This window comes from Heptranchias perlo, chromosome 3 (genome assembly GCF_035084215.1).
Source record: "Heptranchias perlo isolate sHepPer1 chromosome 3, sHepPer1.hap1, whole genome shotgun sequence".
Classification (NCBI taxonomy): Eukaryota; Metazoa; Chordata; class Chondrichthyes; order Hexanchiformes; family Hexanchidae; genus Heptranchias; species Heptranchias perlo.
In genome coordinates, this window is record NC_090327.1 from 83,876,219 (window position 1) to 83,901,364 (window position 25,146).

Genomic DNA, 25,146 nt, shown 5'->3' on the forward strand with positions numbered 1-25,146 from the left:
GGTAGACAGGAGATGGAGTTGGAGACAGACATGTGCCAGCTGCAGCTTCATTATGACATTCTGCTTCTCTTCCTTCCTTCTGCTATTGAACCTCGCATAGCCTGTCAGAAAATCCTCATGTAACTTTTACTGAAGATCATATGAATGCTGCTCCTCAGCAACTCATTCTAACTTATCTTCTCCTCTAGATGTCACAGAAGAGGAAGGTGATATGCTAGGCTCTTCTTGCTTCTACCACTGCCAATACTTCATCGCGTAAACTCATTTACCTGTAAAGCATCAGCCTGAAGACGTACATCCAATGTGGTTTAGAGAGTAAGCCAGAGGAGAGTGCACGAGGTGATGCTCAAAGCAAAAATAGGCAGGAGCTAGGGGTGGAAGATGAGGAGGCTGACGCGTAGACAGGAATGTCAGTAGAAGTCGGTCCACGGCTGCAGAGCCTCAGGACCTAGATTTCACTGGTCTTCCTTTATATAAAAAAAGGATGCTTGTAGGGTATCACATGCAGGCAGACACTGGGGATGGTCTCCCAAGAATTTGCAGCAGTTAGCAGGTCAATTGGAGCAGTACTTACATGCAGGATACCCTGATGGATAGGTTTGCAGTACTGTAGTCAGCACTGAACTGTGTGGCATTTACAGGCTGATCTTCAGTGGAGGCCCTCATCACAGAGGCCCCAAGGACAGTCTTAGCTTCTGGCGTAGCATTTCTGGCCCTGCCTTCTTACTGCCACAGGTGCAGACATCTGAGGAGTATGGTGGGAGAGTAACCATGTGTTACTATCAAGAGGTACATACTGCAGCAGGTCCATCTCAGGACTTGGCTACCATGAGACGTGATCCACCTCTGTCTCAAGAAGACTTTTGAAAAACACGGTAGCCAGGCACCTTATGCACTCCTGCCATTCAGGTACTACCTAGGCTAAGTATAAGAGATCACGCATCACACGCTACATTGAGGGAAGCAACGTGGAAAGAAACAATAGGCTCACACTGAATGGATTTTGATTGAAATTATGGTTGCACTGAAATCATTGTGCAAGGTTTGGAAGTGGCTTTGATGATGTGGCATGCATGTGATGCATTTGAATTGATGCACGTAAAGAAGGGTCCCTAGATGAAGCAGTAATTGTGGTGGGAAGCAGGGAAGATGTCGACAGAGCCGTTTATTCAATGGGCAGAAGTGGTTCTTAAGAGATTTCCTGTAGCAGACTGTCACGAATGTCTCATGCAGTCAGTAATGGTTGCGATCTGCTTCCTCTTCATGCTCCTGCTGCTCACCTGCCTGATTCCTCTTGTTACGATTAGGAGCCATTCTCCTCCGTGGCCTCCAAGAAGAGGTCCCTTTGTAAGACAAGTTTTGTGCAAAAGGTAGCATCTTACCAGTATCCTTGAAACCCTAGCCAGACTATAATGCTAAGCACCCCATACTGATCCAGGCATCTGAAGCTTTCCAGTAGTGTGCTCTGTGATTACTCCAATGGCATAATGGACCATGTTATAGTGGTGCTCAGCTGGTGTCCTCAAAAAGTGGTCGGTTGTCATTTGTCATGCTATAGTGGGTAGCCTTGATCCCTCCAGAGCCAGTGAGACACTTGCCTTTCTGGGTCAAAATACCTGGCACAGTGGACTGCCTTAAAATTAAGGCATTGTAGCGGTTGCCAGTAAAGCAAGCTCTTATTTCTATGATGCTAGTCAAAAACTAACTTGACATTGTGAGTGGAATCCATTCCTGTTGATGTCGGTGATGGAATTGAGGAAGGGTGCATGTGTGGCCACATGGATGCAATCTATGACTCTTGTACTTTGGTGAATTCTGCCATTCAATAAAATTGTAGCGCCCTGTCCTGTTGGCACCATTAGTCCATGGGTAAGGTGATGAACTGGCTCTCTTCTAACAAACAATGGGCCGGAAATTGCTGTGAACGGTGAACGCCGCTCCTTATATACTAACCCATATCGTATCGGTGGTCTTTACTTCGGGAACTTCCTCTTATCGAACCTGAAAAGAGTCCAGCGTTAACTCTCGCAAACCTAGGACCTTTGTGGCCAACGAGAGGATCGCTCTCTCCCCTCGACCAATCAGATTGCAGCATTCTCGACAAGCCGCAAAGAGTCAAAACCTTGACGTGAAAGCAACAACAGTAAAATCAATGTAAAAACAGTTAGAGACAGCAAAATAAAGGGTAAGAAATATCAAATTAAAAGACAGATAAAGGAGGCAGAAAAAAAGTTTTAAAAAATTTTAATTTTTAAAAAAATGTCCAACTATTAAAAGCGCAATGACTGAGATTCCACATTTTTAGAATTTAATTTTCAGTGCCAGAGAGGTCATTTGGCTGTCATTAAGAATTTACCACACTGTTAAAACTTAGTTTAGACCTGATATATTTGAGCGTACCTTTTTAGTGGGTACTTACCGCATTCTAGCAGCAAGTTCATGCACCTCCATTGATCTCATAGGAACAGGAGTAGGCCATTCAGCCCCTCGTGCCTGCTCCGCCATTTGATAAGATCATGGCTGATCTGTGATCTAGCTCCATATACCTGCTTTTGGCCCGTATCCCTGAATACCTTTGGAAATGGGTGACCGCCAGGCAGAGTAAAAGGACTAGGCAGGTAGAGCAGGAGTCCCCTGGGGCCATCTCCCTCTCAAACAGATATTCTGCTTTAGATAATGTTGGGGGAGATGGTTTATCAGGGGAAAACAGCAAGAGCCAGGTTTGGGGCACCACGGGTGGCTCTGCTGCACAGGAGGGGAGGAAGAAGAGTGGCAGGGCTATAGTGATAGGGGATTCAATTGTAAGGGGAACAGATAGGCGTTTCTGCAGCTGCAAACGTGACTCCAGGATGGTATGTTGCCTCCCAGGTGCTAGGATCAAGGATGTCACGGAGCGGCTGCAGGGCATTCTGGAGGGGGAGGGTGAACAGCCAGTAGTCGTGGTCCATATTGGTACCAACGACATAGGTTAAAAAAAAAAGGGATGAGGTCCTGCAAGGTGAATTTAAGGAGTTAGGAGATAAATTAAAAAGCAGGATTTCAAAGGTAGTGATCTCAGGATTACTACTGGTGCCACGTGCTAGTGAGTATAGGAACAGGAGAATAGACAGGATGAATGCGTGGCTGCAGGGATGGTGTAGGAGGGAGGGATTTAGATTCCTGGGACATTGGGACCGGTTCTGGGGAAGGTGGGACCTGTACAAGCGTGACGGGTTACACCCGAGCAGGACCGGGACCAACATCCTCGCGGGGGTGTTTGCTAGTGCTGTTGGGGAAGGTTTAAACTAGAGTGGCAGGGGGTTGGGAACCTGAGCGGGGAGTCAGAAGGGAATAAAGTTGAGAGCAGCAAGAGAGGGGAAGACCCAGAGGAAATCTACAATACAAATAGTACAAACAGTTGTTCAAGAACAAGTGAAAGGGAAAAGCGTAGAGCAGCGGAAAGAAAGTGTACTTTAGGCACGACAGATAAAATAAAAACTAGAAAGCGTAAGGCGATTAACCCAGCATCAAAGCTGTGGCAGGGGTTGGGAACCTGAGCAGGGAGACAGAGGAAAGCGTGTCAGGAACGGACAGAAGGTATGGAGTAAAAGGTAAAGTGTTAAAAAAGGAAAAAGCAGGAACTAAGTGTCACAAAACATATTTGAAAGTTCTTTATCTGAATGCACGTAGCATTCGTAACAAAATGGACGAGTTAACGGCACAAATAACTACGTATGGGTATGATCTTGTGGCCATTACAGAAACATGGCTGCAGGGTGACAACGACTGGGAATTAAATATGCCAGGGTATTTAACAATCAGGAAGGACAGGCAGGAAGGAAGGGGAGGTGGGGTGGCTATGTTAATAAAGGAAGGAATCACTGTAATACAGAGAAATGATATTGGGACAAAGGATCAGGACAATGAAACAGTTTGGGTAGAGATGAGGAATAATAAGGGGAAAAAAACACTAGTGGGCGTAGTATATAGGCCTCCTAATAGTTGCAACTCTGCTGGAAGAAGTATTAATCAGGAAATAGTCTGGGCATGTAATAAGGGAACAGCTATAATTATGGGGGATTTTAACTATCATATTAACTGGACAAATCAAATTGGGCAGGGCAGCCTTGAGGAAGAGTTTATTGAGTGTATTAGGGATGGATTTCTTGAGCAGTATGTAACTGATCCTACAAGGGGGCAGGCAACCTTGGACCTGGTCCTGTGTAATGAGCCAGGATTAATTAATAATGTCCTAGTTAAGGATCCCCTTGGAATGAGTGACCATAACATGGTTACATTCCATATCCAATTAGAGGGTGAGAAGGTTGGTTCTCAAACAAGCGTACTGAGCTTGAATAAAGGAGACTATGATGGTATGAGAGCGGAATTGATTAAAGTGGACTGGGAAAATAGATTAAAGGGTAAGACGGTACATGAGCAGTGGTGTTCATTCAAGGAGTTATTTTACAACTTTCAAAAAGAATATATTCCACTGAGGAAAAAAGGGTGTAAAAGAAATGACAGCCATCCGTGGCTAAGTAAAGAAATTAAGGATAGTATCCGACTAAAAGCAAGGACATATAAGGTAGCCAAACTTAGTGGGAGGATAGAAGATTGGGAAGTCTTCAAAAGACAGCAAAAAGTAACTAAAGGATTGATTAAGAAAGGGAAGATAGATTATGAAAATAAATTAGCATAAAATATAAAAACAGATAGTAAGAGTTTCTACAGTTATATAAAAGGGTGGCTAAGGCAAACGTAGGTCCGTTAGAGGATGAGACCGGGAAATTAATGGTGGGAAACATGGAGTTGGCAAAAATGCTGAACAAATATTTTGTTTCAGTCTTTACGGTAGAGGACACTAAGAATATCCCAACACTGGACAAACAGGGGGCTCTAGGGGGGGAGGAGCTAAATATGATTAAAATCACTAAGGAATTGGTACTCAGTAAATTAATGGGACTCAAGGCGGATAAATCCCCTGGACCTGATGGCTTACATCCTAGGGTCTTGAGGGATTGTGGATGCTTTGGTAATAATTTTCCAAAAATTCTTTGGACTCGGCAAAGGTCCTGGCAGATTGGAAAACTGCTAATGTAACACCGTTATTTAAAAAGGGTAGTAGGCAGAAGGCTGGAAATTATAGACCAGTTAGCCTAACATCTGTGGTGGGTAAAATTTTGGAGTCTATTATCAAGGAGACAGTAGCGGAACATTTGGATAAACATAATTTAATAGGACAAAGTCAGCATGGCTTTATGAAGGGGAAGTCATGTCTGACAAATTTGCTTGAGTTCTTTGAGGACATAACGTACAGGGTGGATAAAGGGGAACCAGTGGACGTAGTGTATTTAGACTTCCAGAAGGCATTCGACAAGGTGCCACATAAAAGATTATTGCTCAAGATAAAGAATCACTGGATTGGGGGTAATATTCTGGCATGGGTGGAGGATTGGTTATCTAACAGGAAGCAGAGAGTTGGGATAAATGGTTCATTCTCAGACTGGCAACCAGTAGCCAGTGGTGTTCCGCAGGGGTCGGTGCTGGGTCCCCGACTCTTTACAATCTATATTAACGATTTGGAGGAGGGGACCGAGTGTAACATATCAAAGTTTGCAGATGATACAAAGATGGGAGGGAAAGTAGAGAGTGAGGAGGACATAAAAAACCTGCAGGGGGATAAAGACAGGCTGGGTGAGTGGGCGGAGATTTGGCAGATGCAATACAATATTGGAAAATGTGAGTTTATGCACTTTGGCAGGAAAAATCAGAGAGCAAGTTATTATCTTAAAGGCGAGAAACTGGAAAGTACTGCAGTACAAAGGGATCTGGGGGTCCTAGTGCAAGAAAATCAAAAAGTTAGTATGCAGGTGCAGCAGGTGATCAAGAAGGCCAACGGAATGTTGGCTTTTATTGCTAGGGGGATAGAATATAAAAACAGGGAGGTATTGCTGCAGTTATATAAGGTATTGGTGAGACCGCACCTGGAATACTGCATACAGTTTTGGTGTCCATACTAAAGAAAAGACATACTTACTCTCGAGGCAGTACAAAGAAGGTTCACTCGGTTAATCCCGGGGATGAGGGGGCGGACATATGAGGAGAGGTTGAGTAGATTGGGACTCTACTCATTGGAGTTCAGAAGAATGAGAGGCGATCTTATTGAAACATATAAAATTGTGAAGGGGCTTGATCGGGTGGATGCGGTAAGGATGTTCCCAAGGATGGGTGAAACTAGAACGAGGGGGCATAATCTTAGAATAAGGGGCTGCTCTTTCAAAACTGAGATGAGGAGAAACTTCTTCACTCAGAGGGTGGTAGGTCTGTGGAATTTGCTGCCCCAGGAAGCTGTGGAAGCTACATCATTAAATAAATTTAAAACAGAAATAGAAGTAAAGGGAATTAAGGGTTACGGGGAGCGGGCAGGAAATTGGACATGAATTTAGATTTGAGGTTAGGATCAGATCAGCCATGATCTTATTGAATGGCGGAGCAGGCTCGAGGGGCCGATTGGCCTACTCCTGCTCCTATTTCTTATGCTCTTTTGCCAAAAAGCTATCTATCTCAGATTTAAATTCAGCAATTGAGCTAGTATCAATTGCCGTTTGCGGAAGAGAGTTCCAAACTTCTGCCGCCCTTGTGTGTAGAAATGTTTTCTAATCTCACTCCTGAAAGGTCTGGCTCTAATTTTTAGACTGTGCCCTCTACTCCTACAATCCCCAACCAGCGGAAATAGTTTCTCTCTATCCACCCTATCTGTTCCCCTTAATATCTTATAAACTTAGATCCGATCACCCCTTAACCTTCTAAACTCTAGAGAATACACCCCCAATTTGTGTAATCTCTCCTCATAACTTAACCCTTGAAGTCCAGGTATCATTCCAGTGAACCTACGCTGCACTCCCTCCAAGGCAAATATGTCCTTCCGAAGGTGCGGTGCCCAGAACTGCTCACAGTACTCCAGGTGCGGTCTAACCAGAGTTTTGTATAGCTGCAGCATAACTTCTGCCCCCTTGTACTCCAGTCCTCTAGATATAAAGGCCAGCATTCCATTAGCCTTCTTGATTATTTTCTGCACCTGTTCATGACACTTCAATGATCTATGTACCTGAACCCCTAAGTTCCTTTGGGCATCCACTGTTTTTAACTTTTTACCATTTAGAAAGTACCCTGTTCTATCCTTTTTTGATCCAAAGTGGATGACCTCACATTTGTCTACATTGAATTCCATTTGCCACAGTTTTGCCCATTCACCTAATCTATCAATATCGCTTTGTAATTTTATGTTTTCATCTACACTGCTTACAATGCCATCAATCTTTGTGTCATCGGCAAACTTAGATATGAGACTTTCTATGCCTTCATCTAAGTCATTAATAAATATTGTGAATAATTGAGGCCCCAAGACAGATCCCTGTGGGACTCCACTCGTCACATCCTGCCAATGTGAATACTTACCCATTATCCCTACTCTCTGTCGCCTTTCGTTCAGCCAATTTCCTAACCAAGTCCGTATTTTTCCCTCTATTCCATGGGCTTCTATCTTAGCTAACAGTCTCTTATGTGGGACCTTTTCAAATGCCTTCTGGAAGTCCATATAAATAACATCCATTGACATTCCCCTGTCCACTACTTTAGTCACCTCTTCAAAAAATTCAATCAGGTTTGTCAGGCACGACCTACCTTTCACAAGTCCATGCTGGCTCTCCCTGATTAACTGAAAATTCTCGAGGTGTTCAGTCACCCTATCCTTAATTATAGACTCCAGCATTTTCCCCACAACAGATGTTAGGCTAACTGGTCTATAATTCCCCAGTTTCCCTCTCTCTCCTTTCTTAAAAAGCAGAGTGACATGTGCAATTTTCCAATCGAGAGGGACAGTTCCTGAATCTAGAGAACTTTGAAAGATTATAGTTAGGGCACCCACAATGTGCTCACCTACTTCCTTTAAAACCCTGGGATGGAAACCATCTGGTCCTGGGGATTTGTCACTCTTTGGTGCTATTATTTTCTTCATTACTGTTGCTTTACTTATGTTAATTTTATCGAGTCCCTGTCCCCGATTCAATATTAGTTTTCTTGGGATTTCCGGCATGCTATCTTTTTCTACTGTAAATACTGACGCAAAGTAATCGTTCAACATGTCCGCCATTTCCCCATTGTCAATGACAATATCCCCACTTTCAGTTTTTAAGGGGCCAACACTGCTCCTGACCACCCTCTTTTTCCTAATATAACTATAAAAGTTCTTCATATTGGTTTTGATATCCCTTGCAAGTTTCTTTTCATACTCTCTTTTTGTAGCTCTTACTATCTGTTTTGTGACCCTTTGTTGATCTTTGTATCTTTCCCATTCGCCAGGATCTGTGCCATTTTTTGCCTTTTTGTATGCCCTTTCCTTATGTCTTATACTGTCCCTTACCTCTTTAGTTGTCCATGGTTGTTTTTTTTTGGCAAGTAGAGTTTTTGCCTCTCAGGGGTATAAACTGGATCTGTATCTCGTTAAATGTTTCTTTAAACATTTCCCACTGATCATCAGTCATTTTACCCATTAACAGATTTGCCCAGTTTACTGTGGACAGTCTCTGTCTCATCCCATTGAAGTTGGACTGACCCAAGTCTAGAATCTTAGCAGCTGATTCACTTTTTTCCCTTTCAAACACTACATTGAACTCGATCATGTTATGATCGCTATTGGATAGATGTTCACGCACAGTTAAGCTCTGAACTAAATCTGGTTCATTACTCATTACTAAATCTAGTATGGCTTGCCCCCTTGTTGCCACTAGGACATACTGCTGTAGAAAACTATCCCGGACACACTCAAGAAATTCACTACCTTTCTGCCAGTTGCTAGTCTGCTTTTCCCAATCTATGTGAAGATTAAAGACCCCCATTAAGACCACTATGCCTTTGTTACACGCTTGTCTAATCTCTGCATTTATAAAATCCAGCACTTCAGAGCTGCTGCCAGGGGTCCTATACACAACTCCCACTATAGTCTTAGATCCTTTCCTATTTCTCAATTCAACCCATAAGGTCTCTGTTGGCTGCTTACCTCTCGTTATATCCTCCTTTATCATTGAAGTGATTTCATCTCTAATCACTCAGGCTACTCCTCCCCCTCTTCCATTTTCCCTATCTCTCCTGTAGACCTTATAACCTGGTATACTTAGTTCCCAATCCTGACCATCCTGCAGCCATGTCTCTGTAATAGCTATCATGTCATACCCTCCAATTTGAATTTGAACCTGTAGTTCGTTTAATTTATTCCTTATACTCCGTGCATTTGTATATAGAACTCTTAGTTGGGCCACACACCCTAGCCTGACCTTCAGCTTTGATGCTGGGTTAATCGCCTTACGCTTTCTAGTTTTCACTATATCTGTATTGCCTAAAGTACACTTTCTTTCTGCTGCTCTATGCTTTTCCCTTTCACTTGTTGTTGAACAACTGTTTGTACTATTTGTATTGTAAATTTCCCCTGTGTCTTCCCCTCTCTTGCTGCTCTCAACTTTACTCCCTTCTGACTTCCCGCTCAGGTTCCCATCCCCCTGCCACTCTCGTTTAAACCTTCCCCAACAGCACTAGCAAACACCCCCGCAAGGACATTGGTCCCGGTCCTGCTCAGGTGTACAGGTTCCAGCTTCCCCAGAACTGGTCCCAATGTCCCAGGAATCTAAATCCTTCCCTCCTACACCATCCCTGCAGCCACGCATTCATCCGGTCTATTCTCCTGTTCCTATACTCACTGGAGAACTAGCCGGCGAGCTGTCAATCTGCGGAGCTTTCTCATTGCTGGTGAACCAGGAAGAGCAAGTTCCGAATTTCTGCATTTCAATGCACATGTGCGGTTGCCGGAACTTGCTCTTCGAATTTGCCTTTAATAATGTTGAGTGCTGTTAGGTTCACTATTATTCTAAAAGTAATTTCCACAAACTTTGTTCCTGGGTCATCTGGAGGTAGAAGCACCTTGGTTTGTATATTCTAGAGTGAGTATACTTGTGAGTGAGTGCAATATGCCTCCTATCATGCCTAAGTAGCCTGACCTCTGTTTTTCTTCCTCTTCATTCATAAAATACAAATCTAGCACTGTTCCCATTGGAAAACCCATTGTGGCCTCTTCAGAAAGGTGAAGAATGCAAAATTGGAAGCCATACACCTGAAAGCATAAAAGGAGATGTTGAAGCAATTGTCAGCAGTGATAAAATAAAAAAAAGGACAATGGATCATATATAAGGATTTTAGAAGGCTTTTTACTGTACCTGCTGTAGCCCGTTAAATTGTCTTTAACTTAACCATTTCCACGGGTGTGACTACTGTGCAGCATAATGATAGAAAATGCAACGTATGCCACTGCATCATTTACTTCTCCTGCAGTGCTTTTCAGTTTTGGTCACTGAGATATAAGGGAAATATTCAAGGCATATGAGGTGGTAAAGAGAAATACCACATGGCTGACTCCTGGGGATAATTTTAACCTGCAAGAACAGGTGGATTGGGGAGCTAGTGGGAGGTTAAAGTAACAGTTTTTTGGAGCGGGACTGCATCCCGGCTCCAAATCGCCCATTTCCGGGTTTAATCCAGGCGCGTTAAGATGTGCGCGCACAACAGAAACCCGGAAGTCCCATCCCCACTTAAAGCCAACCGGCCGATATTTAAAGAGCCAATTCAGGTAGTTGAAACACTTCAGGTACTTAACTTTTTGTGGATTCTGCAACAGAAATGGATTTAACTCTTCTTGAATGTGTCTCCCATGGCTTCTGAAACACGCCATTGAAACGGAGGCGAGTTGCAGCCGAAGCTCATTTGACCCTTTAGGCCAGTGATTGACACATCTCAATAAAAGGAGAGGTATTGTAGCTGGGCACTCGGTTCTCTCAGACAAACATTTGTGTTTAGACTAAGATTTCTTTGTTGAGACTGAGAATTCTTGTGTTCAGTCAAATTTACCTACATTTTAGAGCCCCTCAAATTGACAAGATCAGGATGGGGGATGTAATAGATCTATTCCACAGTACATCTGAGGAGGAGGAAAATGAAGATGGGGAACCCATCGCCAGAACAGCCGTGCACATATCTGCCCGTGATCCCAGGGATTCCCTCATCACTAGTAGGTTCTCATAATGAAATGTGCAAATTGAAGACTTTGAAATAGGTCGCCTGGAACAACCACCACTAACCCCCCCAACCCTGCCCCCATCCCCCTGCCATTTGCACAAAACAGTCCTTCAACCATGCATATACCCATTGCACATGTGCCCAATGGGTGGCATCATGTCTTGGCATTCACGGTGAAGCACATGAAAGGGTGAATTCACAAAAGGGACTCAATAATGGACAAGACCTGGCAGTGGTTGTGATAATTACTAAATGTAATGTGCCGTAACACAAAAAATAACAACATGACAGCTCGTCAAACACCCTTGTACATACCCTTGGTGAATTACAATTGCTTAGCCTTTCCCTTTCTACCACTTCTACATGGTGCATTTCCTGTGGCTTCAGCAGAGGTTGAGGCAGGTTGCTCAGATCCCTGCCCTGACTTGTGAGATTCTCTCGACCTACGACCTCTGGGATTTGGAGCCCGTGAGGGCCCCACCGAAAACTGCTCCACCTGCACCTACGCAAGGGCAGACTCAGCCATTGGGAAAAGAGGCAGCATTGCGGGTACTGGTTTGGGTTGGGGGGCGGTGGTGGTGGAGGCAACAGTTGAGACATGGAAACGCTGAGAGTGGAATTCCCACTTCCATGTCCCCTTTCGCCATCATCTGTCTCCCAGGCCAGCGCAACATCACTCCCACCGTTCTGCTGACCAGCAAGTTGGTGAGCAGATGTGCTGTGTTGTAAGGCCACGGCTAAAGTATCTGTCTGCTTCTTTAAGGCGGCAGACATGTTGACATCCAGAATCCGCACGGCCATTGTCATGGCCTGCATGGACTCATTTGAGAGACATGCTTGAAGCTCAGTGGAGTCTACCATTCTCTCCATCGCGGATATTCTCACACACACCCATGCCACCAATCCGCTAGTGATGGAGTTGGACACCTTCATCCTGTCCGCTATTGTGGAGAGTGTGCATGGCACTTTTTCCATTACCTTGCAAAGTTGCTGCTGTACCTCTGTCATTTTCCTTCTCAACAATGGCCCCCGGGGTCCAGCTGAACAGAGCTTGGTGAGGAGTGCGCCCCCCCCCCCCCAACGCAGACTCTCCACAGCTGCCCCTGCCACCAGTGTCTGCTCGTGCTCACTTGTGAGTGGTGAATCACCAGGTGACAACCCAACTAATTATCTAACAGGACCCACTGAAGTGTGAGTATCAGCGCTGGTGTATGGCTGTATGTCCAGTGACAGTGCTTCTTCAAAAGGAATGAGCTCCTCTGAGGAATAGCTTTCTTTCATTTCAGATGATTGCTCTTGAAGGCCCTGGAAGACAACAGAACGTGATACTAATGATTAATCGCAAAAGTGACAACCATTCCAATGCCCATACTGAGGTCTGGCACAGTTACATCATTGATCAAATCAGTTCATCATGTGTGTGAAAGATGTTAAAAATTCTGTCATCAGGCATCTGCAGGTTGCCAGTCTCCCCATCTCCGATGGATTGGCATGCAATGGCCCGACTTATTTCCATGGCCTCCTCCTCCACGTTGGTCACCTCCACTGTGTGGTGGTCCATCTCCAGTTCTGCTCCTCTCCCTTGCGTTTTGTGCTCCTACAAGGAGAGAAAGAACAGTCCTGCGAGTGACTGAAGGTGACATATTCACCCAATGGATGCATTGCTTTGGGCGAGGCTGACTATTAAAGAGATGCATCAGAGGGCGACTATCAGACAGATACATCACATTGTGTCAGGATTGGTGTGAGTGGCAGTGGTGAGTGAATAAATGGGCAGTTGAGGAAGTGAAGGATGGTTGCTGCTGCTGACACTTAACTGAGTGTGAGGAGTGATGTGATGGAGTTGGCTTGCCAACACAGAGTGACGGGGGAGGGGAGTTGGTGGTGTTGAACAACACAGGATGTGGGTGAATCAGCAACTGTACTCAGTTTTCCTGACCAGATCAGCTCATTAAAATGCTTCCTGCACTGAACACAAGACCTGGGTACTGTGCTCCTGCTGCTCACCTCTTCTGCCACCTCCAGCCAAGCATTTTTGGTTACACAGCCAAGTTTCTTCCTGCCATCCATTAGAAACACTACCTGCATTCTGGCTCTCACTGCAACCAGCAGTACATCCAGGGAGGCGTCATTAAATCTAGGGGCAGCCTTTGCTTTCCCGAATGCTGTTTCTCCTTTTTCCTTCAAAATCCATTCTTGGACTGGCCCTTCAATTAGTGGGCTTTAAATCGCGTCATTTAGGTGCGCAGTAGGCCCACTGCGAAGCTTGGAGATATGAAACCCGGAAGCAAAGATAATTGCCTGCAATCAAGTTGCCATCACAGATTTAAACGTGCATACTTGACTTCTGGCTTCCCTGCGTGCAAATCCACCCACCTGCTGAGTTCCTGGCTCCAAGTTAAGATCCAGACTCTAGTGTCAAAGCATTGAGGTATAGGGAAAGATGGGATAAACTAAGGCTCTTTAACTGTGAAAGAAGTTGACTTGGAAGGGACCTTTATAGAAATATACAAGATATTAAGAGTCCTAGATGAAGTGAATCAAGAACCCTACTTCCAGGAATTAGATCATGGGGCATAGATTAAAACTCATTAAAGAGAAGTTTTAGGACATATGTCACGAAGCAAAGGGTAATCAACACTTGGAATGGTTTACTGGGTAGGCTAAATCAGGAAAAATGTTGTGATATAGATCAATGTGGAGCCATCAGTATAACTCAGAACTACTTGATTTTTTTTTTATTCAGGGGAGGTAGGGAAAGAAACTTAAGGGTTCCTGAAAATAAGGGGTCAACAGGACATGAAAGAGGGAGGCCAATGATAGAATATAACATGTACAGACTTTTGGACAGTGTGGGTGTAATAGGACAAGTGAACTTTTACATAGAAAATAGGAGCAAGAGTAGGCCCTTCAGGCCTGCCCCGCCATTCAAAATGATCATGGCTGATCATCTAATTCAGTACCCTGTTCCTGCTTTTTCCCCATATCTCTTGATCCCTTTAACATTAAGAAATATATCTATCTCCTTCTTGAATACATCCAATGACTTGGCCTCCACTGCCTTCTGTGGTAGAGAATTCCACAGGTTCACCACCCTCTGAGCGAAGAAATTTCTCCTCATCACGGTTCTAAATGGCATACCCCGTATCTTGAGACTGTAACCCCTGGTTCTGGACTCCCCAGCCATCGGGAACATCCTCCCTGCATCTAGTCTGTCTAGTCCTGTTAGAATTTTATATGTTTCGATGAGATCACCTCTCATTCTTCTAAACTCCAGTGAATATAGGCCTAGTCGACCCAATCTCTCCTCATTAGTCAGTCCTGCCATCCCAGGAATCAGTCTGGTAAACCTTCGTTGCACTCCCTCCATGGCAAGGATATCCTTCCTCAGATAAGGAGACCAAAACTGCACACAGTACTCCAGATGTGGTCTCACCAAGGCCCTGTATAACTGCAGTAAGACACCCCTGCTCCTGTACTCAAATCCTCTTGCAATGAAGGCCAACATACCATTCGCCTTCCTAACAGCTTGCTGGACCTGAATGCTCACTTTCAGTGACTGTTGTACAAGGACACCCAGATCTCGTTGCATCTCCCCTTTTCCCAATCTATCACCATTCAGATAATCTGCCTTTCTGTTTTTACAACCAAAGTGGATAACCTCACATTTATCCACGTTATACTGCATCTGCCATGTTCTTGCCCACTCACCCAACTTGTTTAAATCAAATTGGAGCCTCTTTGCATCCTCCTCACAGCTCACATTCCACCCCAGCTTTGTGTCATCTGCAAACTTGGAAATGTTATATTCAGTTCCCTCATCCAAATCATTGATATATATTGTGAACAGCTGGGGCCCAAGCACTGATCCCTGCGGTACCCCACTAGTCACTGCCTGCCACCCGGAAAAAGACTCATTTATTCCTATTCTCTGTTTCCTGTCTGTCAACCAATTCTCAATCCATGCCAGTATATTCCCCCCAATCCCATGTGCTTTAATTTTGCACACTAACCTCTTGTGTGGGACCTTATTAAAAGACTTCTGAAAGTCCAAGTACAGCACATCCACTGGTTCTCCCCCATCTATTCTACTAGCTACATCCTCGAAAAACTCCAGTAGATTTGTTAAGCATGATTTCCCTTTCATAAACCCATGCTGCCTTTGTCCAATCCCATAATGCCTTCCAAATGTTCTATTATCACATCTTTTATAATAGACTCTAGCATTTTCCCCACTACTGATGTTAGGCTAACTGGTCTGTAATTCCATTTTTTCTCTTTTTTAAATAGTGGGGTTACATTTGCCACCCTCCAATCTGTAGGAACTGTTCAAGTCTATAGAATTTTGGAAGATGATCACCAATGCATCCACTATTTCCAGGGTCACTTCCTTTAGTACTCCGGGATGTAGATTATCAGGCCCTGGGGATTTGTCAGCCTTTAGCCCCATTAATTTCCCTAGCACTTTTTTTTAACGAATACTGGTTTCCTTCAGTTCCTCCCTCTCACTAGACCCTTGGTTCCCTAACATTTCTGGGAGGTTATTTGTGTCCTCCTTTGTGAAGACTCTCGCTCTGCACAGTTTAAATTATGTTTTATATGTTGCTGTAAAAGTAGGTCTGGAACAGTAGGTCACTCCTTTACAACATATAATTTGTGAATTGCACGATTTGTTGAATTTAGAGTGTCCGTATGAGCATTGTAATGAGAATGTGAGGTTGCAAGTTGAATGAATCTATGTATAAGTTGGGCTTGAAAAGAAAAGATCTCTAGAGTGCTTGTAATTTCTTCTCTCCTATGAATTACAGAATACTTCCTCTATTTCCTGGAAATATTCAGAAAAACCCTGATATGAATAGGGACACAAATAATAGAAATAAACTTACAGCAGCCTTCATCTGTCCTGATTTTTTAATGGTGGACATTTGTGACCATTGCTCACTTTTCTAGTTTATTACAGAAACTATCTGATACCGTTGAAATGTAAATAAAATATACATTTCGAGAAAAATCCCACTTCTCCAAATGCATTTGCTTTTAGTCACTGACATGCTGTGACTTTACTGCAAAAATAATTGTTTATCGCAGTAGCAGTGGTCAAAGTGAGTTACTATTTTCTTACCATTGGAAAAATAAAGTTTGAAGTTACAGAAAGTTCCACTTTGTGAATAACACATTCTTTTGACATGTTTTTTTTTCAATATGTAGTACAAGTCTCCAGTGCATAAAAAGACTAACTCACCAATGTCAACATCTGGTGTATTGACTCGGATTCCACAGCCTTCTGTTGGTGGCAAAAGTGTAGCTGGTATGTCAAATTTAAATTTTTCAAAATTTTATTTCACTTAAATGGATGTTCCTGCTTCATTTTAGCGGAGTGGTAGAGAGATCCAACTCTTCTGAATGATACTGTGGACGGTGAGGAGGTGGGGGGAGAGAGGAGGGTGGTCTGTAAGCCTTAGCTGTTGCCAAGTTATGTATAAGGTCTCTGGACTTGGGTAAGTAGGATGTCTCAACGTGGAACGTACAGAAACTGTGCCTGAGTGAATAATGTGATTGATATCAACTAACAGCACAGACTGGGATCATATAAGGGACCTGTCTGGTCTAAATTGGCTAAGCTAATTGTGTATTTAGAAAGAAAAACCAAGTCATGAAAGTTTCGGGGGGAAAACATGCTTTTGCTTTAAGAGTTTTTTAAAGTTCGAAATTACGCTACCACTGTGTGAAAACCATAACCAGTTTGCCACTATCTGTAATTTTCAAACGGGTTATTTTATTTTTTCTGTACATTTACATCTTTGTAAACTCCTTGGCCTCGATATTAACCACCCCACGATGGGCGGGAGGAGATCGGGGAGGGGGTTAAACCCAAAGAAATGGGAAACCCATCCCCAACCCATCGAATACCGCCCATCGTGGGGTTCAAGCCGCGCGAGTGTTCCGTCTTGGAGAGGCGGGACGCTTCGTTAACATATTTAAATCAGGCTCCCACGTTGCAATTGGGACCCTGATTTAAATTTAACTGCTGCCAGCTATGTTTCCCAGGGCTCGGGAGACCCAGCAGCAACTTCCGGCTCCAGAAGGTAAGTGCTTTTTATAGCATTCCTTGTGAGCCAGGAGGGGCAGGATTGCTCCCCCAGACACCTCAAAGAAGCCTTTGGCCTCCCTTCTGTCAATTGTAGCCTTTCCCTAGCCTCTGCCACGATCGGCAACCTGACATCTGCCAGTCCCGATCTGCAGCCTGCCTTGAGATCGCTGCCACCCCTCCCCCACCCCCCCAATCTCCTATTTGCAGCCTGTCCCGCGATCGAGATTGCCAAGGACCGTCCCCAAGGGTCCCTTGCTGCGGCCTCCTGCTGTTGGTTTTCCCGCCCGGCAGCCGGCCAGCCTGTGAATGTGTCCAGCTGCCAGGCGGGAAACAGAAGAAAAAATATTATAATGAGATCCTGCCGTTAAATTCGGCAAGACGTCTGCATCGCCATGTTCCCCCACGCTACCGCACTCTCCCGCACCGTCCCTGCCTCCCCGTAAATATCGGGGCCCTTGTCTCTGATATATAAATTATTTTTCTTGAATCCTGTACGTTGAGCATCCATTTTGCTTCTGAAGCCCATGTGGCATCAAATTACGATTGAGAATCAATTGTTTTATGTATATCTTCTTTGTAATGTTTAATGGTTGTTGATAATAGTTACGTTTGCTCTATTAGCTGTCTGCTTCATACAAATCTTGCTGACTGGGCATTCTAGTTTATGTACCGAAATGAAAGTACCCATACAGAAATTTTAAATAACGCTCTTGTGTTCTTAGTATTCAGTTAACAAATAGTAATACTTGACATCAAGGCTGCATTTGACCGAGTGTGGCACCAAGGAGCCCTGGTAAAATTGAAGTCAATGGGAATCAGGGGGAAAACTGTCCAGTGGCTGGAGTCATACCTAGCACAAAGGAAGATAGTAGTGCTTGTTGGTGGCCAATCATGTCAGCCCCAGGACATAGCTGCAGGAGTCCCTCAGGGCAGTGTCCTAGGCCCAACCATCTTCAGCTGCTTCATCAATGACCTTCCCTCCATCATAAGGTCAGAAATGGGGATGTTTGCTGATGATTGCACAGTGTTCAGTTCCATTTGCCACCCCTCAGATAATGAAGCAGTCCGAGCCCGCATGCAGCAAGACCTGAACAACATCCAGACTTGGGCTGATAAGTGGCAAGTAACATTCGCGCCAGACAAGTGCCAGGCAATGACTATCTCCGACAAGAGAGGGTCTAACCACCTCCCCTTGACATTCAACGGCATTACCATCGCCGAATCCCCCACCATCAACATCTTGGGAGTCACCATTGACCAGAAACTTAACTGGACCAGCCATATAAATACTGTGGCTACAAGAGCAGGTCAAAGGCTGGGTATTCTGCGGCGAGTGACTCACCTCCTGACTCCCCAAAGCCTTTCCACCATCTACAAGGCACAAGTCAGGAGTGTGATGGAATAGTCTCCATTTGCCTGGATGAGTGCAGCTCCAACAACACTCAAGAAGCTCGACACCATCCAGGACAAAGCAGCCCGCTTGATTGGCACCTCATCCACCACCCTAAACATTTACTCCCTTCACCACTGGCGCAGAGTAGCTGCAGTGTGTACCATCCACAGGATGCACTGCAGCAACTCGCCAAGGCTTCTTCGTCAGCACCTCCCAAACCCGCGACCTCTACCACCTAGAAGGACAAGAGCAGCAGGCACATGGGAACACCACCACCTGCACGTTCCCCTCCAAGTTACACACCATCCTGACTTGGAAATATATCGCCGTTCCTTCATCGTTGCTGGATCGAAATCCTGGAACTCCCTTCCTAACAGCGCTGTGGGAGAACCGTCACCACACGGACTGCAGTGGTTCAAGAAGGCGGCTCACCACCACCTTCTCAAGGGCAATTAGGGATGGGCAATAAATGCCGGCCTTGCCAGCGACGCCCACATCCCATGAACGAATTAAAAAAAACAAAATCACAAGCATTTATAGAAAATACTGTAATTCTATACTTGGTTTAACGTGACATGATATTCTAATATGTCATTATTATATACTAATCATAGAAATAGTGTTGCTGTGGTTTAGCTGTGTGTCTTCAATCTACAAGCATCCCGTCAATCCTCTTCATACATGTTCTGATAAAAGTTTTACTTGTGTGGTCAGTTTAAAGGTGCTGCAATTCTCAGATGGATTAGGTCCTTTTCAGCTAAACTATATATAGATTTCATGTCAAAGATTTAAAGTTAAATCAGTCTCCTAATGGATGTCTTAAAATGTTCTACATGGATTATGAAAATGCCATCTTCGGTCTAGATCTTATACTAAGATAGGGAAAAATATTGTGGTACTTCAGTGTAGGCCATTCCACAAAAGCACTTGACTGAAGTGATTGACTTAAATTATTACAGTTTTAATCAAGTCAACAAAAAGCCACACTAAATGTTACAATGTTTTGTTGACAGGTTTTTCTACCACCAAAAGTAACCTGTCACCAACCAATGAAAATAAACTTCGAGATGGGTCACCGGTAAAACGGAGTTCATCTGGTTTAGATAATGTGTCTGGAGCAGTAAGCCAACCGACTGGGTGAGGATGGATAAAGAGTTATATATATATATATATATATATATATATATGAATATAGAAAAGCCTCTAATGTGAGTTGCTGCTTTGTTTTAAATTGATAGCAGACCTGGGCATTTAAATATTCCAGAAATTTAAATCAAATGGGCTGGAACATTGGGGTACAATGCTGCCCTTTGCCCCTTGAATTGAGCAGGGCTTAATGAAATGAAAGCTATCTCTCTCTGCCAAGTGTAAGGTTCTTAAGTGAGTTTGGAGAGATGCAGCCCAATTTCCAGTGGACGTGGGTCCTCGGCACAGCAATGCCCATAATTCTGTACTGATTTGGTCAGGCCATCAGCACGACTAGTGTTTAAAAAGGAAATGCCACACTAGTGCAGTTAATGAGGTTGGGACCCAGCAAGACAAATTATTAATCTCTATCTAATCCTTGCCGTACCTGACCTTGAAATGATTTATGTTGATATTGAGGTTTTTTTTAAAAAGTTGCCCTTTCCTCCCCTTGATGAGCACAAAGTGACATTTTTTGTACAAGTTTTTTCCTTTTGATAATTATAGAATCATAGAAGTTTACAACACGGAAACAGGCCCTTCGGCCCAACACGTCCATGTCGCCCAGTTTATACCACTAAGCTAGTCCCAATTGCCTGCACTTGGCCCATATCCCTCTATACCCATCTTACCCATGTAACTGTCCAAATGCTTTTTAAAAGACAAAATTGTACCCGCCTCCACTACTGCCTCTGGCAGCTCGTTCCAGACACAGTCACCACCCTTTGAGTGGAAAAATTGCCCCTCTGGACCCTTTTGTATCTCTCCCCTCTCACCTTAAATCTATGCCCCCTCGTTATAGACTCCCCTACCTTTGGGAAAAGATTTTGACTATCTACCTTATCTATGCCCCTCATTATTTTATAGACTTCTATAAGATCACCCCTAAACCTCCTACTCTCCAGGAAAAAAGTCTCAGTCTATCCAACCTCTCCCTATAAGTCAAACCATCAAGTCCCGGTAGCATCCTAGTAAATCTTTTCTGCACTCTTTCAAGATTAATAATATCCTTTCGGAGATTATCCCCTTCGTCATTCATCTGACGAAGGGGATAATCTCCGAAAGCTTGTGATTTTAAAATAAATTTGTTGGACTATAACCTGGTGTTGTAAGATTCCTTACATTTGTCCACCCCAGTCCATCACCGGCATCTCCACATCACAACTTCAACAAGACATCCCAACTCCTGTATTCAATGTTCTGACCAATGAAACCAAGCATGCTGAATGCCACCTTCACCACCCTATCCACCTGTGACTCCACTTTCAAGGAGCTATGAACCTGTACTCCTAGATCTCTTTGTTCTATAACTCTCCCCAATGACCTACCATTAACGGAGTAGGTCCTGGCCCGATTCGATCTACCAAAATGCATCACCTCACATTTATCTAAATTAAACTCCATCTGCCATTCATCAGCCCACTGGCCCAATTTATCAAGATCCCGTTGCAATCCTAGATAACCTTCTTCACTGTCCACAATGCCACCAATCTTGGTGTCATCTGCAAACTTACTAACCATGCCTCCTAAATTCTCATCCAAATCATTAATATAAATAACAAATAACAGCGGACCCAGCACCGATCCCTGAGGCACACCGCTGGTCACAGGCCTCCAGTTTGAAAAACAACCCTCTACAACCACCCTCTGTCTTCTGTCGTCAATCCAATTTTGTATCCAATTGGCTACCTCACCTTGGATCCCGTGAGATTTAACCTTATGTAACAACCTACCATGCGGTACCTTGTCAAAGGCTTTGCTAAAGTCCATGTAGACCACGTCTACTGCACAGCCCTCATCTATCTTCTTGGTTACCCCTTCAAAAAACTCAATCAAATTCGTGAGACATGATTTTCCTCTCACAAAACCATGCTGACTGTTCCTAATCAGTCCCTGCCTCTCCAAATGCCTGTAGATCCTGTCTCTCGGAATACCCTCTAACAACTTACCCACTACAGATGTCAGGCTCACCGGTCTGTAGTTCCCAGGCTTTTCCCTACCGCCCTTCTTAAACAAAGGCACAACATTTGCTACCCTCCAATCTTCAGGCACCTCACCTGTAGTTGTCAATGATTCAAATATCTCTGCTCGGGGACCCGCAATTTCCTCCCTAACCTCCCATAACGTCCTGGGATACATTTCATCAGGTCCCGGAGATTTATCTACCTTGATGCGCGTTAAGACTTCCAGTACCTCCCTCTCTGTAATATGTACACTCCTCAAGACATCACTATTTATTTCCCCAAGTTCCCTAACATCCATGCCTTTCTCAACCGTAAATACCGATGTGAAATATTCATTTACGATCTCACCCATCTCTTGTGGTTCCGCACATAGATGACCTTGTTGATCCTTAAGAGGCCCTACTCTCTCCCTAGTTACTCTTTTGCCCTTTATGTACTTGTAGAAGCTCTTTGGATTCTCCTTTGCCTTATCTGCCAAAGCAATCTCATGTCCCCTTTTTGCCCTCCTGATTTCTCTCTTAACTCTACTCCGGCAATCTCTATACTCTTCAAGGGATCCACTTGATCCCAGCTGTCTATGCATGTCATATGCCTCCTTCTTCTTTTTGACTAGGGCCTCAATCTCCCGAGTCATCCAAGGTTCCCTACTTCTACCAGCCTTGCCCTTCACTTTATAAGGAATGTGCTTACCCTGAACCCTGGTTAACACACTTTTGAAAGCCTCCCACTTACCAGACGTCCCTTTGCCTGCCAACAGACTCTCCCAATCAACTTCTGAAAGTTCCTGTCTAATACCATCAAAATTGGCCTTTCCCCAATTTAGAATTTTAACTTTTGGGCCAGACCTATCATTCTCCATAGCTATCTTAAAACTAATGGAATTATGATCACTGGTCCCAAAGTCATCCCTCACTAATACTTCTGTCACCTGCCCTTCCTTATTTCCCAAGAGGAGGTCAAGTTTTGCCCCCTCTCTACGCGCCTCATGCTTCCCTCTGGTAAGTTGCTTCATTGTTTTCGTACAGTTCTGTCTCAGGCTAGTTATTAACATACCATAATAGTTAATTTACATAATGTCTATGAATTCTGATTAGTTCCACATTTGTGAAATTTCTCAAATTTTCCATAAGTTTTGAAAGAAATCTGAGACCTTTTACCACCAGAATTAGAGTAAATATGTTGCAGAGCAGTTGCTGAACCCTTGAGAATTAAAAGGAAATTTCTTTGATCTATTTAAATATTTCTATTAGATAAAAATTGATAATTGTCAATGGTAGTTGTGTTTGATTTGAAAAACATTTTTCTCAGTCCTAAAATCAAAATGTTAATTTTATCCATCCAGGTGGTTACATTTATCTGAATTACATTTACCACAAATATGCCATAAGTCTGTTGTGTGGTACCTTATCAAAAGTTTTTTGAAAGTCCATATTAACCACATCCACTGCATTTCCTTTATTGTCTCTTATTTCTTCATAGAATTTTATAAAGTTGGTCGAGCATGACCTGTCTAGTTTTGCCAAGGGTCTGCAATTGTACAAAGTACACGAGCCCATTTATTGTTAATGCTGGTCATGATGGATATGTACATATATCGTCTCTGCTGGTGTTTTCCTTCACAGGAGCCACGTAGTTTAATCCCACTATACTCGCTCGCCATATATTCTTTAATATTCCTCTTTTTTGAGCAACTGTCTAGTTCCCTTTTAAACATACTTCTAGACTCTGCTTCAACAATAGTTTGCAGCATAGAATTCCACATTCTACCACTCTCTCTCATTATTTTTCCTAATCTTCCCTTTAATTCTTTTTGTGATTCTCTTAAATTGGTACCCTTTCTAATTATTTTGCCAACTCCAATGTTTCTGCTCAAGGGAGCTTGGAGGTTAAATGGTGTCTCCTTTTCTTGGATATGCAGGTTTCTGTAAATGTTTCAGTCATTTTACTCCTCATCCCTGGGTGCTGTAGAAGGTCTCAGTAGAATGGGTGAAAATGATCCTGGTGACCTTTTACTGGCCTTACAAGTCACGGTTCCCATATCCTAGTATTGAGCAATGCCTGCAATAGAGATTTCTTCTCAACTCTCAGGCTATATCTTGTACTCAGACCCAGGGAGGTTCCAGTGATGCCTTCGCTGTTGAGAGGGATGGTTGTTGGATTGAGGACTACCCTTTTTGGTAGTTGACACAGTACTTACTTGAGGTAAGTCTCTGCTATTGGAGCCTATATGCCAAATAGGAACAGTTCAATTGGTTAACCCCATCTCATATCGTATAATTTATCTCATTTGTCTGACCAAAAGTTAAAGCCCAGATCCATTTTCTGTGTGTGTATATCACAGAAATGTTGATTTTTTTTTTTGATGACCACTAACATCAGGTCCACTGAGGCCATCCCTTTTAGTTTGCCTCATGTAAGCTATTTGAAAAATCATTCATGATGGGCTGATATAGCTGGCCTCAGTCTAGGTTACAAATTGTTTGCTCCATCTGAATCTCTTCGAATGTGTGATCTTGGGTTTCTATCATGGAATATTGTGCTGTTAGGCACCTTGAGTTCAGCTTGCAGGATTAGCTTTAGTTAGCCTCATTTGATTTAGTACTCTGATTCTTGGATGTACAATGGGTTTGGGCCTAAAATATTTTCTCAGTTTCATTTAGGACAAAATACTGTGTGTTCCTCCCTATCTGACTGCAAACAAATCAGAATTAGAGCATATGTGTGCACGCATAGGCAATACCAAGTCTTGAAGCTAGGCAGTTATTTGTTTCTTATGGTCCTCACAGCCAGAGCAAATTAGTGCTTAAGCAGCGGAACGCAAAATTGATGGCAGAGTACTTCTGCATTGCTGTTGTTGTGTTTATGTATCCACTATGTCCTTCAGGGTCAAAGACCATTCCTTCCAATCTATGGGCAACACTGGGGAATCACCAAAACAGATCCTAATCAATAACATGTGCACACAGCTGTTACATGGAGTAATCCCCATTTGTTGTTAGGCCTTCATGTTTTTTCAGTAGCAACATTTTTAACAATTTGCCATATAGTTCACAAGAATTTATATTATCATGAGAAAATGCACAGTATATTTATATCCACAGTACTGCATTCAGTAGATTCCTGTCATGTTACCAGTAGCATGTGTGTATACAGGGTATTTTCTCCCTGGAAGAAGCTTGGTAAAGGAGAACCAATTTAAAGACTTTTTCAGGTTTGTGATTATGATATTGTTTGACTAATGCTGCACAGCGGTATTCAAACACAAAGAATAACAAATCATTCTAAGTTATGCACAAGGTGTGTATTGTAACTCCTAGAAAGCTCAAAAATCAAAAGGACTAATTATTGTCTTGATCTGGGAGCAATGATATGTCTTTGGTGGCGTGCCCTACTGACTGGGGTTTCTGTCCTCC

At 43.5% G+C, this 25,146-nt stretch overlaps 1 protein-coding gene across 4 annotated transcripts in view; it reads left to right on the top strand.

Annotated features, from left to right (window-relative positions):
• Nucleotides 1-25,146, top strand: part of zc2hc1a (zinc finger, C2HC-type containing 1A) — an 88,281-nt gene that overhangs the window by 32,458 nt on the left and 30,677 nt on the right. For all 4 annotated transcript variants that reach the window (XM_067980653.1, XM_067980664.1, XM_067980665.1 and 1 more), the window contains exons 6-7: nucleotides 16,309-16,408; nucleotides 19,598-19,721. In XM_067980653.1, coding sequence (XP_067836754.1) covers nucleotides 16,309-16,408; nucleotides 19,598-19,721 — 224 coding nt within the window. The remainder of the gene's footprint in view (nucleotides 1-16,308; nucleotides 16,409-19,597; nucleotides 19,722-25,146) is intronic.